The 13,052-nt window shown below is 43.4% G+C and overlaps 4 protein-coding genes and 1 long non-coding RNA gene across 9 annotated transcripts; 3 read left to right on the top strand and 2 right to left on the bottom strand.

The window, feature by feature from the left end:
* Positions 1–188: 188 nt before the first annotated feature.
* On the top strand, positions 189–3,170 carry LOC136188013 (cell adhesion molecule-related/down-regulated by oncogenes-like). The gene is made up of 9 exons (XM_065975740.1): positions 189–735; positions 795–1,124; positions 1,185–1,460; positions 1,515–1,730; positions 1,779–2,111; positions 2,165–2,254; positions 2,307–2,525; positions 2,578–2,655; positions 2,708–3,170. Exons 1-9 carry the CDS (start codon positions 360–362, stop codon positions 3,046–3,048), a joined length of 2,259 nt encoding a protein of 752 aa, XP_065831812.1. The 5' UTR covers positions 189–359; the 3' UTR covers positions 3,049–3,170.
* LOC136188019 (uncharacterized) lies at positions 1,467–3,294 on the bottom strand. 2 transcript variants are annotated; one of them, XR_010670078.1, is made up of 4 exons: positions 3,119–3,294; positions 2,703–3,022; positions 2,421–2,647; positions 1,467–2,357 (listed from the first exon to the last, which is right to left on the bottom strand). It is a non-coding gene; the product is annotated as an uncharacterized lncRNA (long non-coding RNA). The 2 variants fall into 2 exon arrangements; XR_010670080.1 differs by having other exon boundaries at positions 1,467–2,370.
* Positions 3,295–4,107: 813 nt separating this feature from the next.
* LOC136188004 (contactin-4-like) lies at positions 4,108–7,255 on the top strand. Of its 2 annotated transcripts, none has more exons than XM_065975717.1 (10): positions 4,108–4,615; positions 4,678–5,010; positions 5,075–5,344; positions 5,397–5,612; positions 5,660–6,058; positions 6,120–6,209; positions 6,270–6,476; positions 6,537–6,614; positions 6,679–7,022; positions 7,079–7,255. In XM_065975717.1, the coding sequence occupies exons 1-10, from the start codon at positions 4,249–4,251 to the stop codon at positions 7,127–7,129; spliced, it is 2,355 nt and encodes a 784-aa protein (XP_065831789.1). In that variant the 5' UTR covers positions 4,108–4,248; the 3' UTR covers positions 7,130–7,255. The 2 variants fall into 2 exon arrangements, with proteins under 2 accessions (XP_065831789.1, XP_065831800.1); XM_065975728.1 differs by having other exon boundaries at positions 4,110–4,615; positions 7,076–7,142.
* A 1,407-nt stretch (positions 7,256–8,662) lies between these two features.
* Positions 8,663–13,028, bottom strand: LOC136197308 (GRB2-associated-binding protein 1-like). Of its 3 annotated transcripts, none has more exons than XM_065987054.1 (10): positions 12,889–13,028; positions 12,532–12,832; positions 11,611–12,422; positions 11,516–11,555; positions 11,414–11,460; positions 11,093–11,355; positions 10,961–11,019; positions 10,866–10,897; positions 10,753–10,807; positions 8,663–9,263 (listed from the first exon to the last, which is right to left on the bottom strand). In XM_065987054.1, exons 1-4 carry the CDS (start codon positions 12,955–12,957, stop codon positions 11,523–11,525), a joined length of 1,215 nt encoding a protein of 404 aa, XP_065843126.1. In that variant the 5' UTR covers positions 12,958–13,028; the 3' UTR covers positions 8,663–9,263; positions 10,753–10,807; positions 10,866–10,897; positions 10,961–11,019; positions 11,093–11,355; positions 11,414–11,460; positions 11,516–11,522. The 3 variants fall into 3 exon arrangements, with proteins under 3 accessions (XP_065843126.1, XP_065843136.1, XP_065843119.1); XM_065987064.1 differs by lacking the exon at positions 8,663–9,263 and having other exon boundaries at positions 9,309–10,807; positions 11,093–11,215; positions 11,272–11,355; XM_065987047.1 differs by lacking the exon at positions 8,663–9,263 and having other exon boundaries at positions 9,309–10,807.
* On the top strand, positions 9,930–11,341 carry LOC136197359 (uncharacterized). The gene is made up of 6 exons (XM_065987108.1): positions 9,930–10,431; positions 10,491–10,580; positions 10,630–10,755; positions 10,889–10,945; positions 10,993–11,048; positions 11,101–11,341. The coding sequence occupies exons 1-6, from the start codon at positions 9,930–9,932 to the stop codon at positions 11,140–11,142; spliced, it is 873 nt and encodes a 290-aa protein (XP_065843180.1). The 3' UTR covers positions 11,143–11,341.
* Positions 13,029–13,052: the final 24 nt, after the last annotated feature.

Raw genomic sequence — 13,052 nt, forward strand, 5'->3', positions numbered from 1 at the left:
TCGACATCGCTTTTTGCTGTCTTTTCTATCATCTTTTGCGGTCGACCCCTTTGCTAAGTTCCTGAGGCCGACGCTACTTCAGATTCGAACCGCAGCCATCGACGAGTCTTTTTGTGAACTATTGCGCACTCATGCGTACTCAAGCGCGCAGGATCGTTTAGTTGGAATTTTGGTGGAACCACAGTATCTATAGTGGCATCTATAGTATTGTCCCTTACATTGCGTATGCGTGCGCAAACGATGGGCCGCATATTTCATGGAGGCAAATTGCAAAACCCGGTCATGACGTCATTCCGCATGTCGTGTTTTTGTGGCTTCCTATAAAGGAGAGAGCCGCTTTTACACTAAAAACTCGAGTCATGAAGTGGAATTGCGCATATCCTGTCTTCTTTCTACTAGTGCAAATCACCTGGGCACTGCCAGAGGCTGCCAAAAACGTCACTCAGCCAGTTGAAGAATTGCCACTTTTCTTTACCGCAGAACCTGAAGATACTATTGTATCACGAGGAGGAACACTAGCGTTATATTGCAATGTTACAACAAAAAACGGTGAAGAGGCAAACGTGACTTGGTTCAAAGAAGGCAAAGCGAAACCGGCAAGTTGCGCATCTTTTCTCATTCTTTCCCACCATGCAGATGGTGCTAAGGCGGGAAATCGGGAAATAGACGGTTACTACTACTGTGTAGCCCAAACTAAAATCCTGGCTATAAGAAGCAGAAGTGCTCTTGTCAAACGTACTTGACTAAACACAGCCAGCTACGGTATGTTCTTACTAACATGCTTCTCTTCTTAGTCGAACATTACGAAAGAACAACAACGACAGGCGGAACGGGTTTTCATCCCAATGACATTGTATCAGCAACAAGAAGTGGTCACATCAAAAACCTTCACTGGAAAATTATATGCAACAAAATTGAATTTACTTGTCCTTCACAAAATCGGGCTGTGTGTCCCTTCTTCAATAAAGAATTTGTCACTGGACGACTAACGAGACTGTCCTTTCTTCGTATTGACTATAATGAACTGCAAGAAAACTTTGAATGTGGAAAAAACAATCAAATTGAGTTGTACACGGGTACAATTCCCGAAAGAAGGGTGCTCACAAAAAAGTTCATCTACAACGGTAAGCTTACTGATTGGCTCGGATAAAGTAGAAGATGCTTCAATTCGACTGCTTCCATAGGGCTTCAATCCGTACCTCGTCTTTACCTACAACCTCGAAGCCTTTTCAAACAAAGAGGAGATAATGTCACAATCGTATGCCAAGGAAGTAACCTTGACGATCAGTACATTTGGTACAAAGATTGTAAGTCATTATCAAAATGTTCAAGAGTACTAAAGTCAAACAACGGCACTCTCTTCATCGCTAACGTTACAATGAAAGATAGTGGAACGTACACCTGTCAGTCTGGCATTGGAAGACTCAAAAGAACTAAAACAGCAAGTCTAATAGTTTATGGTGCGCACAAATACCTAGGCATTTATAATATATCATTATTCATTATTACTACAGATTTGCCAGAAGTCAGTTTTGACAATCTACACTGCAATGTATCTGGATCAAATATCAGTGAAGTGCTTCTCATTAGGAACGGCTTCATACTAAAAAGAATGCCAGTTGATCACAGTTCTGTTAACCTACGTCTAAATCTGTCTACGGCAAGCGGAGGTATGTATCAGTGTCTCGCAAACAGCAAATACGGAAGCGTTCAAAAATCAATCTATCTCGGTACGAAATACTAACTAAGGCAACTTAGTTGCTTACTTGATTTTCTAGCAAACAAAACTTTAAACGAAACAATCAGCGAAAATATTGACAAACCTAACCACTGCTCAAACTATTTTAAACAAGCCACTTTGACTCCAGACAGTAGCAATGCCGCTACTACAACAGCGGCTGTAGTTACTGTATCAACTGGTGCCACAACGTCTCCCACTGAGTCTACTACTGATGAACATGCTGAGAACACATCATTGCAGTCTACGGTCATAGATACCGACAGCCCTTCAAGAAATACCGCTATTACTACAACAGCGGCTGCCACGTCTCCTGCTACTGACGGCTCAACAGAGCAATCTGCTAAAGAAGTGGATCAAAGAGGCTTGACGGGTACTTTGCGTTAGATCGCTGTTTTCTAATTTTATCTCTTTGTATCAAAAAAGGAATCATCATAATTGGAGCCGCTTCTGGAAGCATTGTTTTAGTGCTCCTTATCATTATCATTGTAATCATAGCGTGCAAAAGGAAACGTGGTAAATCTTCAGCAAATGGGCTCCAACCTTGTAGTATGTTGTCCTTTTTCAGGCCTTGTTCACATCACCACACAGACCACGAAGCGAGCACACTGCCGGATGACTTCAAACCCAAGCTACATTAGAACCAACAGTGCTCAACTAGAATCAGCATACGCAACAATACCTGAAGTGAGAAAACCAGACATTGCAGAATCAGGCAAAATAGCGCCCCAAATGCCTGGCCCTGAAAGCGCTGTTTATGCCACAATAGACAGCTGCTTACAAAAACGTATGCTCCTTTGTCTTTGTTTCAATTCAGATTTCTTTATAAACATTTTAAGATGATGAAATTCCCAAGTCTGCTCAAAATCAAGACGGTGCTGAGGAACCAAAGTCGCCTCACACTAGTGACTACGCAGGTAAACTGATTCATACATGAACGATAGAATGTAATATTGCGTATCACCTTAGACGTTGAAAAATGCGGTGAAGGCTGTTCAGGTTGCGCTGCAATCTCTCACAGCAAACAGCAAGGTTCTACCGTTGCTCATGTCAGCATCAACGGAGATGATTATGCCGTGTGTCAAAAGGAAACGACTTTTCAAAAAAATTCTACGGAAACTCTCTCTAGAGAGAGCAAAGTAAAGCACGTGACAGTTGGAGAAGACGAATATGCGTTGTGTGAGAAAAAGGCTGAGAATCAATCAAAAGTTCCTGAGCACTTTACTGCGAACGGTGGTGATACGTATGCCGTATCAATGAAAAGCAAAGAAACCGATTCTTCTTCTACCAAAGAAAAGAAAGTCAAATAAAAGGCACTAACAACTTGAATTATAGGTAGCAAAAGTGTAAATGACTGTAAACTACGCTGCTCCTGCTTGCCTTTTTTGCTGACTAAGATCAATCTCCGTATTCTTTCAATTTTGCTGTCGTTTTCTGGAGCATCCTTTTTGGGTCGATAAACCCCTTCGCGCGATAAGTTCCTGAGGCCGACACTACTTCAGATTTGAACCGTATCACGCCAACGACGACGAGTCTTCTCGAAAGCTCGAAACAGAATCATTGTTGCGCATTCATGCGCACTCAAGCGCGCAGGATCGTTCTGATAATAACTAGAGAATGATGGCCCGGTGTTCACCGTGTTGCCATCATGCAGAGCCTCCCACCGCTTACGGTACGCGAGTGCATATCATAGTGTGACGTCATAATTTTTTTATGTTGTCACATATTCACGTGGTCCTTACAGCCGTTAGCTACTACAGCTCACTCCTACCTACATACTGCAAATACTTGCATGATTGCAATGTTTTCCTAATTAGGCGCTTTTCTGACGTAGTGTATTTGATAATGTGCTCTGTATTCTGTATTTGAGGAGGACCTATGCATGTGTACGGGTCATATTTCCTGTTATCCGTACACGCGTACATACCCACGCACATACTGTACATGAGTGGATACTTTTGATTGTGACGTCAGAGCGTGACAATCAAAACTGTCGTTTCGGTTTCTCAGGGCATTTATAACACGGAAAATAGCACAGATCAATTGGAAATAAGGGTTTCTAAGCATTTTTTCCGTTTATGAAAGAAAAAACGCTTTATTCGCGCCGAAAATCGCCTTTTTTGGGGCACCGTTTTGGGCCATATGTCGCGCATGCGCTTTACAAAGTAAGGGTTTTTCTTATGTGACGTCACAATACGTAGCGTGACGAACAGACATACAGACAGACAGACAGACACTTCCGGCCCTAAGATCACGTTTGAGAGAGCCTCCCTCCGCCGTTATACGGGCTCCACCCGTACAACTCTGGTGGTCGGCTCCAATAGACTCAGAACGATCCTTCAACCGGTGGAACTATAGACATGTCAACATTGCTGCACAAACGATGACTGCATATTTCATGGAAGCAAATTACAAAACCCGGTCATGACATCATTCCCGCGTGTCGTGTTTTGTGGCTTCCTCTAAAAAGGAGGACTGTCCCTTGCTGGCCACATTCTAAAACTCGAGTCATGAAGTGGAATTTTGCTTATTCTGTCTCCTTTCTACTACTGTGGGCACTGCCAGCCCAGGCTGACTCGAAATCAGCTGCTCCGCTTTTCTTTACCGCAGAACCTGAAGATGCTATTGTATCACGAGGAGGAACATTAGCGTTATATTGCAATGTTACGACGAAAAACGGCGAAGAGACAAAAGTGACTTGGTTCAAAGAAGGCGATGCTAACTATAATTCAAGTCGCGGATCTATCCTCATTTTAAACGACAATGCAGATAGTAAAGATCGTGCTAATGTGAGAAGACAGGAAATAGACGGATACTACTACTGCGTAGCCCAAACTAAAAACCTGGCTATAAGAAGCCGAAGTGCTCTTGTCAAACGTATACTGACCACTTGCACAGCTATCTGCGATATGTTCTTACTAACATGGTTTTCTTTTTAGTCGAGCATTACCAAGCGACAACAACGACAGACGGAACGTCTTTTCATTCAGATGACGTTGTATCAGCAGCAAGAAGTGGTCATTTCAAAAACCTTCGTTGGAACATTACATGTGACAAAATTGAATTTACTTGCCCTTCACAAAATCGGTCTGTGTGTCCCTTCTTCTATGAAGAATTTGTGTCTGGACGACTAACGAGACTGTCCTTTCTTCGTATTGACTATAATGGACTGCAAGGAAACGTTAGATGTAGAAAAACCAATTCGATTAAGCTGTACACGGTTACCACAATGCCCGCAGGAAAGATATTCACAAAAGTGTTTAAATACAATGGTGAGCTTACTAAATGGCACGGATAAGGTGGAAGATGCTTTAATTCTTCTGTTTCGATCCACAGGGCTTCAATCCCGTCCTCGTCTTGTTGTACAACCTCAAAGCCTTTTTAAACAAAAAGGAAATAACGTCACAATCATATGCCAAGGAAGTAATCTTAGCAATCAGTACACTTGGTACAAAGATCGTAAGCCATTATCAGAAAGTTCAAGAGTAAAGACGAACAACGGTACCCTTTTCATTGGTAACGTTGCAATGCAAGACACTGGAACATACACCTGCCAATCTAGCTCAAAATACACAAGAACTGCGACTGCAAGTCTAATAGTTTATGGTACGCAAAAAATGCACAAGCAGTAGAATGTATACATCAGTCATTCTCGTAGATGTGCCAAAGGTCAGATTTGACAATCTACACTGCAATGTATCTGGATCGAATATAAGTGAAGTGCTCCTTATTAGGAACGGTGTCATACTAAAAAGAATGCCAGTTGACTGCAGTTCTGTTAACCTACGTGTAAATCTGTCTACAGCAAACGGAGGTATGTATCAGTGTCTTGCAAACAGCAAATACGGAAGCGTTCAAAAATCAATCTATCTCGGTACGAAATACTAACTAAGACAACCTGGTTGCTTATTCGATTTCTAGAAAACAAAACTTTGATTGAAACAATTAGCGTAAATGTTGACAAACCCAGCCACTGCTCAAACTATTCCAAACTAGCCACGTTAGCTTCGATGCCAAAGGAATCAACAACTTTAAAACCATTTACTACTACATCTACCACCTCAACTGGACAAGCAAGCCTAACACTTAGCTCTTCGTCTTCTACAATTACTTCAGCCAGTGGTACGTCTCCTACAGTACCTGTTGCTGACGGCGCAACAGAGCAATCTGCTGCCGTGAACACAGGCAAATCTTATCCTGGAGTAACTACCAACGCTGGTCTAACTACCAACGCTGGTCTAACTACCAACGCTGGTCTAACAAGTAGCAGTCTAGAATCAACTAAAGTTTTTAGAGCAATAAATCAAAGAAGCTTGACAGGTAAATTATAAAGGTTGCGTTAAATCCATGTTCTCTAATTTTACCTATTTGTATCAAAAAGGAATCATCACAATTGGAGCTGCTTCTGGAAGCATTGTTTTAGTGCTCCTTATTATTATCACCGTAGTCATAGCATGCAAAAGGAAACGTGGTAAATTTTCAACAAACGGTTTCTAACCTTGTACGTATTACTGTGTTGGTCTTCTTTCAGGTCATTTTCCCATCTCCACAGAGGCCACAAAGCAAGCACACTGCCAACTTACTTCAAACCAAAGCTACATTAGAACCAACAGTGCTCAACTAGAATCAGCATACGCAACAATACCCGAAGATACTGCAGAATCGGGCAAAATAGCGCCCCAAATGCCTGGTCTTGAAAGCGCTGTTTATGCCACAATAGATAGCTGCTTACCAAAACGTATGCTCTTTTGTCTTTGTTTAAATTCAGATTTCTTTATAAACATTCTAAATTTTGCAGATGATGAAATTCCTAAGTCTTCTCAAAATCAAGACGGTGCTGAGAAACCAAAGTCGTCTCACACTAGTGACTACGCAGGCAAATTTATTTATTTATTTATTTATTTATCAACAATAAAACGTTATGTTGCGTATCACCTTAGACGTTGAAAAATGCTGTAAAGGCTGTCCAGGTTGCGCTGCAATCTCTAACAGCAAACAACAAGGTTCCGCTATTGCTCATGTCAGCATCAACGGAGATGATTATGCCGTGTGTCAAAAGGAAGCGACTTCTCAACAGCATTCTACAGAAACTCTCTCTAGAGAGAGCAAAGTAAAGCACATGACAGTTGGAGAAGACAAATACGCGTTGTGTGAGAAAAATGCTGAGAAACAATCAAAAGTTCCCGGGCACTTCACTACTAGTGGTGGTGATATGTATGCCGTCTCAGTGAAAAGCAAAGAAATTGATTCTTCTTCTACCAAAGAAAAGAAAGTCAAACGAAAGGTATTAATATGGAAATAGAAAAGACGCTATAACTAACGTGTTGCGCTTGACAGTAGATTAGTACACGAGACTATCTCAACGCTGGATTCAAAGTAGCAAAAGTGTAATGACTATGCAAACTATCTTTCTTATTTTGTATTTAATAACTGCTTTCCTTTTTGCTGAACAATAATTTGTAAAAACTGTCTTGGCTTGGCTTGTGATACACATAATATAAGAAATATAAGAGAAGGTTTGAGATATCCTAAAATTTTGAATGGCGATTCTAAATCATGAATCCCACCTTGTTGCATCATTCTCTCAAGGACTTTTTACGCCTTCGTGTACTGATAGATGCTCAATCGACGCTCGACTCGGTCGACATTTCTATAAGCCGCAATTGTCGTCGTCAAATCGGATTGGATGTAGGCCCCTACGATCGACGATCCCGGTGAACGCTGCGACAGGTTCCTACGGTGGCCGAGAGGGGTCACGAGCAGTAAGCAGTGAGCTGTGAGCGGTAAACTGTAAATTTAGTAGGAAAATGTTTGATTACCCTGCATGGACGTCTAATCCTGAGCGAATCGCAGTCGAATACGGCAGTTTTAGATGTCAACTCGCTCTTCCTGCTCTGTAATGCTACCATTAACTCTCTCGTCTTCGACATGCTAAATTAGAGAGAGTCTTAAACGAGCGAATTTGGCGTTGCTACCGCAGTGCATGGCTACGTCACCGTAAGGGGGCATAGTATTTACATACATGTAGACTACCATCACAGCCTACGGAAATAGAGTTCTGCAGAGATTTACGATGGTTCTGACGAACGTTTAGGAGGGGCTGAAAGAGGGGGCGAGTGGGATTGCATTGAAACTGACTCCATCTCCGTGGGCCGCGCCGAATGCTTAAAACATGGTTTTATAGAACGTGTTTTAGACTGTATCTCGGGCGTAGAGCGTGTCCCTAGCAGTAGTTTATTCTCACATCGAAGCTAAGTCACGAATTACGGTGGCGTAACTGTGGCCACTCTGACTCTTGCACGAAATATGCGGTAGCAACGCCAAATTCGCGTTATTCTCGTGACTCTCTCTAACCGAAGACGAGAGAGTTAACGGTGGCATCATGATTACAGAGCGAGAAGAGCGAGTTGACATCTAAGACTGCCGTATTCGACTACGAGTCGCTCTGGATTAGACGTCCATGCAGGGTAATCAAACATTTTCCTACTAAATTTAGCTTACCGCTCACAGCTTACTGCCACCGTAGGTTCTGCCTCTCAAGGTGATCTCACGCATACCGGTATGTGATGTAAATCCCGGCTATGTATATACGATGCCATTCCGTGTGTCGTGTTTTGTGGCTTCTTATATAAAGGAAGGGCTGTCTCCGGCTACATTCTAAACTAGTAAAGCCATGATGTGGAAATGTTCTGTCTTTGTTCTGTGCTTATTACAACTCGGAGTCAACGCTGGCCCGATTGTATTGCCTCTTTTCTTTACCGCAGAACCTGAAGATGCTATTGTATCACGAGGAGGAACATTAGCGTTATATTGCAATGTTACGACGAAAAACGGTGAAGAGACAAAAGTGACTTGGTTCAAAGAAGGCGATGCTAACTATAATTCAAGTCGCGGATCTATCCTCATTTTAAACGACAATAGTGCAAATCGTGCTGAATTGGAAAAGAAGAAAATAGACGGTTACTACTACTGTGTAGCCCAAACGAAAATCCTGGCTATAAGAAGCAGAAGTGCTCTTGTCAAACGTATACTGACTACGTGCACAGCTATCTGCGGTATGTTCTTACTAACATGCTTTTCTTTTTAGTCGAGCATTACCAAGCGATAACAACGACAGACGGAACGTCTTTTCATTCAGATGACGCTGTATCAGCAGCAAGAAGTGGTCATTTCAAAAACCTTCATTGGAACATTACATGTGACAAAATTGAATTTACTTGCCCTTCACAAAATCGGTCTGTGTGTCCCTTCTTCTATGAAGAATTTGTCACTGGACGACTAACGAGACTGTCCTTTCTTCGTATTGACTATAACGGACTGCAAGGAAACGTTAGATGTAGAAAAACCAATTCGATTAAGCTGTACACGGTTACCACAATGCCCGCAGGAAAGATATTCACAAAAGTGTTTAAATACAATGGTGAGCTTACTAAATGGCACGGATAAGGTGGAAGATGCTTTAATTCTTCTGTTTCGATCCACAGGGCTTCAATCCCGTCCTCGTCTTGTTGTACAACCTCAAAGCCTTTTCAAACAAAAAGGAACTAATGTCACAATCATATGCCAAGGAAACGTTGGCAATCAGTACACTTGGTACAAAGATCGTAAGCCATTATCAGAAAGTTCAAGAGTAAAGACGAACAACGGTACCCTTTTCATTGGTAACGTTGCAATGCAAGACACTGGAACATACACCTGCCAATCTAGCTCAAAATACACAAGAACTGCGACTGCAAGTCTAATAGTTTATGGTACGCAAAAATGCACAAGCAGTAGAATGTATACATCAGTCATTCTTGTAGATGTGCCAAAGGTCAGTTTTGACCATCTACACTGCAATGTATCTGGATCGAATATAAGTGAAGTGCTCCTTATTAGGAACGGTGTCATACTAAAAAGAATGCCAGTTGACTGCAGTTCTGTTAACCTACGTGTAAATCTGTCTACAGCAAACGGAGGTATGTATCAGTGTCTTGCAAACAGCAAATACGGAAGCGTTCAAAATTCAGTCTATATCGGTACGAAATACTAAATAAGACAACTTGGTTGTTTACTCAATTTCTAGCAAACAAAACTTTGATTGAAACGATCAGCGTAAATGTTGACAGATCTGGTCACTGTTCAAACTCCTTTGACTCCAAAGCCACCAAAGCCAAAAGAATCAACAACTCCAAAACCATTCACTAACTCAATGGAGTCAGCAAAGGCCGGAATTACACTTGGCCAAGCAAATTCAGCTACTACACATCCTACTCCAACAACTGACAATGTAACTACGGCTGAAGCGACTGCACCTACTGCAACTGCTGGCACAACAGCATCTGTCACCCTGTCTACCACTGGCGGCAGCACTGACACATTAGTGCAGTCTACGGTCGTAAATACATACAGCCCAACAACCGGTAGCAATACAAGAGCGACTATATCAACTGGTGCCACAACAACGTCTGCCACTGAGTCGACTCATCGAGTGAAGTCTGCGGTCATAAATACAGACAGCCCCGGTAGCAATACCGCTACTACAACAACAGTGGCTCCAGCTACAACTTCAGCCGGTCGTGCGTCTCCTATTACCGTTCCTGCTACTGACGGTACAACAAACAACATCGAGTCTCAAACAGCTACCATCAGGAGTGAAGATGAAACCCCAAGCATTCCTGAAACAATTCGTTCACATCAAACTGTACCAGTAGGTATGTTAAGAAACCGCACTGATTCTATACTCTAGACTCATCTGTTGTGTTTTTAATAGAATCTCTAATAGCAGTCGGAGCAGCTTTGACTGGAGTCATTATAGTGCTCTCTGTTGTCATCATCATTTTGGTGGGAAAAGGAAGAAAAGGTAAGTTTCAGCAAACATAGGAAACGCGTCTAACAGTGCCTTGTACTAGTTGTAGGCTTGACAGAAATATCCCCAAAACCAACGACTATCTACCCACTTTTTTTAAATCCGAGCTATGCCACGACAGGCAGAGCGAGGGCCACTCAAGTGGAAGTAGTCTATGAAACAATACCTGGTAAGAAACTTCACGGAAAGCCATCCAGAGAAACGTTAACGTAGAGATCAGCCTAAAAACAACAGCCGTAATTTTTACAATGATCTGACGAGGAGACTTCGCGCACTGACCTACGCTTTTCCTCAATTTGCAGGTGACAGAACTAGTAAAGAAGTCAAAAAGCCAACGTCTACTGTCAGTGCATATGAAGGTATTTTACACATACCTTACAGGGCAGCACGCAATAACCATTCATAGAGATTTCAATAAATGTGGAAAAGCTGCCTAACGAAGCAAACGAAACAGAACAAAAGGTTGAAATTACTAAATTTTCCATGCAACTCTAATTAATGTTTACCGGAATAGACAAGCACACAAGACTACGTCAATGCCGAGGTCAAAGAATAATCAGGACATGTACAATTAGGAATATTGTTTTACATCAGTGAACTTCCAAACGCCAGGCATGCTTACCAAACACCTAGATATATTCTTACGTAGATTGTATTTACACTCAATACTGATATGACTACAAACTGTTAATAGATCGGAAAACAATTTAGTTCTGCCTTATTGGTCAGCGAGAGAAGAAAAGAGTAGCAGGGGTAACAGGAAAATTTACTAAAGAGAAAACACAATCTCTTACACACAAATTCTCCACACAACACAGGCAACTTACCAAAGAGCCGTCCAAATCGGCCAAAACATAGTTTTGAAGAGACTATTCTAAATAAAAAAAAAACCCGGTGCATTGCAGCCTACTCCACGACGTAAATCGAACCTGATGACTAATAATTTCCGCCCGGAAGACCGCGTAAGCGCTACAAATATAAAAATGACAGAACTACTCACACCGAAATCAGCAGCTAAACTTACGCTTTCCAAATGAGCAGGAGGATATCCGTTGGCAGCTGGCCCACTCACACCTGAATCATAGATTTCCTCCTCCGCCAATTGAGGTTTCATTACTGAATAATACTCCCCACAGACACCATTCTGCATCCCTATATACATTTCATCTTCTTGCAATTCAGCATCTCTCATCGTGCGCCCAATATCGATCTGCGTATACTGAGTGCGCGGTTCGTCAGATCGACGACGACTCGGCGGAAAGTCGACGATCGATCCTCTATTGCTACCATTGGGATCGCGAATCACTTCCACTTCCGTATAATTCACGGGAATGCTTCGTCGTTTCGCGCCCGGTTCCGTGCCCCGTCCGCTCACGTGAGCCGGTAAGGATGACGGCACTTTGTAGAGTTCGTCCGAGGGTCGCGGCGGAATGGCGTAGTTGCTTCTCGGCACGCCTAACGGCGTGTGATATCGCTGCTCTCGCAGCGTGAGCGAGTGCGAAGCCTCGGCGGCGGGAGGAATGGGAACGCGACCTGGCATCGGTAGCGTGCGCGAAGCGGGGCACTGTTCTAGCGTTCCGTACATTCGCGTTGGTGTACCCAGCGATCCAGGCGGTTTCGACGTTCGGTCGATCATCGGCGCCGGTTTCGCCATTCGATCGATGATCGGGGGTTTGAACGATCGATCGATAACCGGCACGACGGGATCAGGACTGACTGGTCGGGTCTCAACCGGTTGGGGAACGGGAACCGGGGCAGTGATATCGGGCACCGGTGCAGCTGGCAACGCATCGCCTGTGGCTGGTTCCGCCGGAGGTTCTACCCGCTGAGCCTTTTCTACACAAGAAGATCGATCGATAATGTACTCGTCGCTACGGGGTAGAGTAGGGATATAAATAACGCGAAGCGCGTGCCGTTGCCGCGAGACCGCTTTTATTGTACGAACCTGGATTTTCTCCAGACAGGGGCGTTACCCCGATCAGCCGGCTTATGTCTTCGATCCAGCCGCGTCGATCGTCGCCCGACTGGGCGACGAAATAATAGACGCGATTCGGCGTTTTGACGGTAAATAGGTGGCCGTGTTTTCGTTTTCGCGCGATTTCCTGCGGCACGTTCGTATCGATTCGTTCGCAATCGTTCAAATTGACGTAGCCCTTCGGATCTTCGCGTTTTTTGAAGGCGGATTGATCGCTGAAGTACTTGAGCATGTGCGATTCGTAGAGAACGCACCAGCGCTTTTGCCATCCCTGCGCGAAAGAGGAGAAGGTGATCGTTTAGGAGGTGCGGAAAAAACACGACTCGCCTTGACGAAACTGTCCGGTTTGGGCGGCGATTTGTGTAGGTATCCTTGGCGAATTACTGCACCGCTCATTGCGCGCGCCCGGCCGGTTCGCGTTCTCTAGATGAGTTCTCTTCGACCTTTGTTGTGTGTTTATCACGTGCGCTAGTCATCACGTGAGCACGGGG

This window comes from Oscarella lobularis, chromosome 1 (assembly GCF_947507565.1).
Source record: "Oscarella lobularis chromosome 1, ooOscLobu1.1, whole genome shotgun sequence".
Classification (NCBI taxonomy): domain Eukaryota; kingdom Metazoa; phylum Porifera; class Homoscleromorpha; order Homosclerophorida; family Oscarellidae; genus Oscarella; species Oscarella lobularis.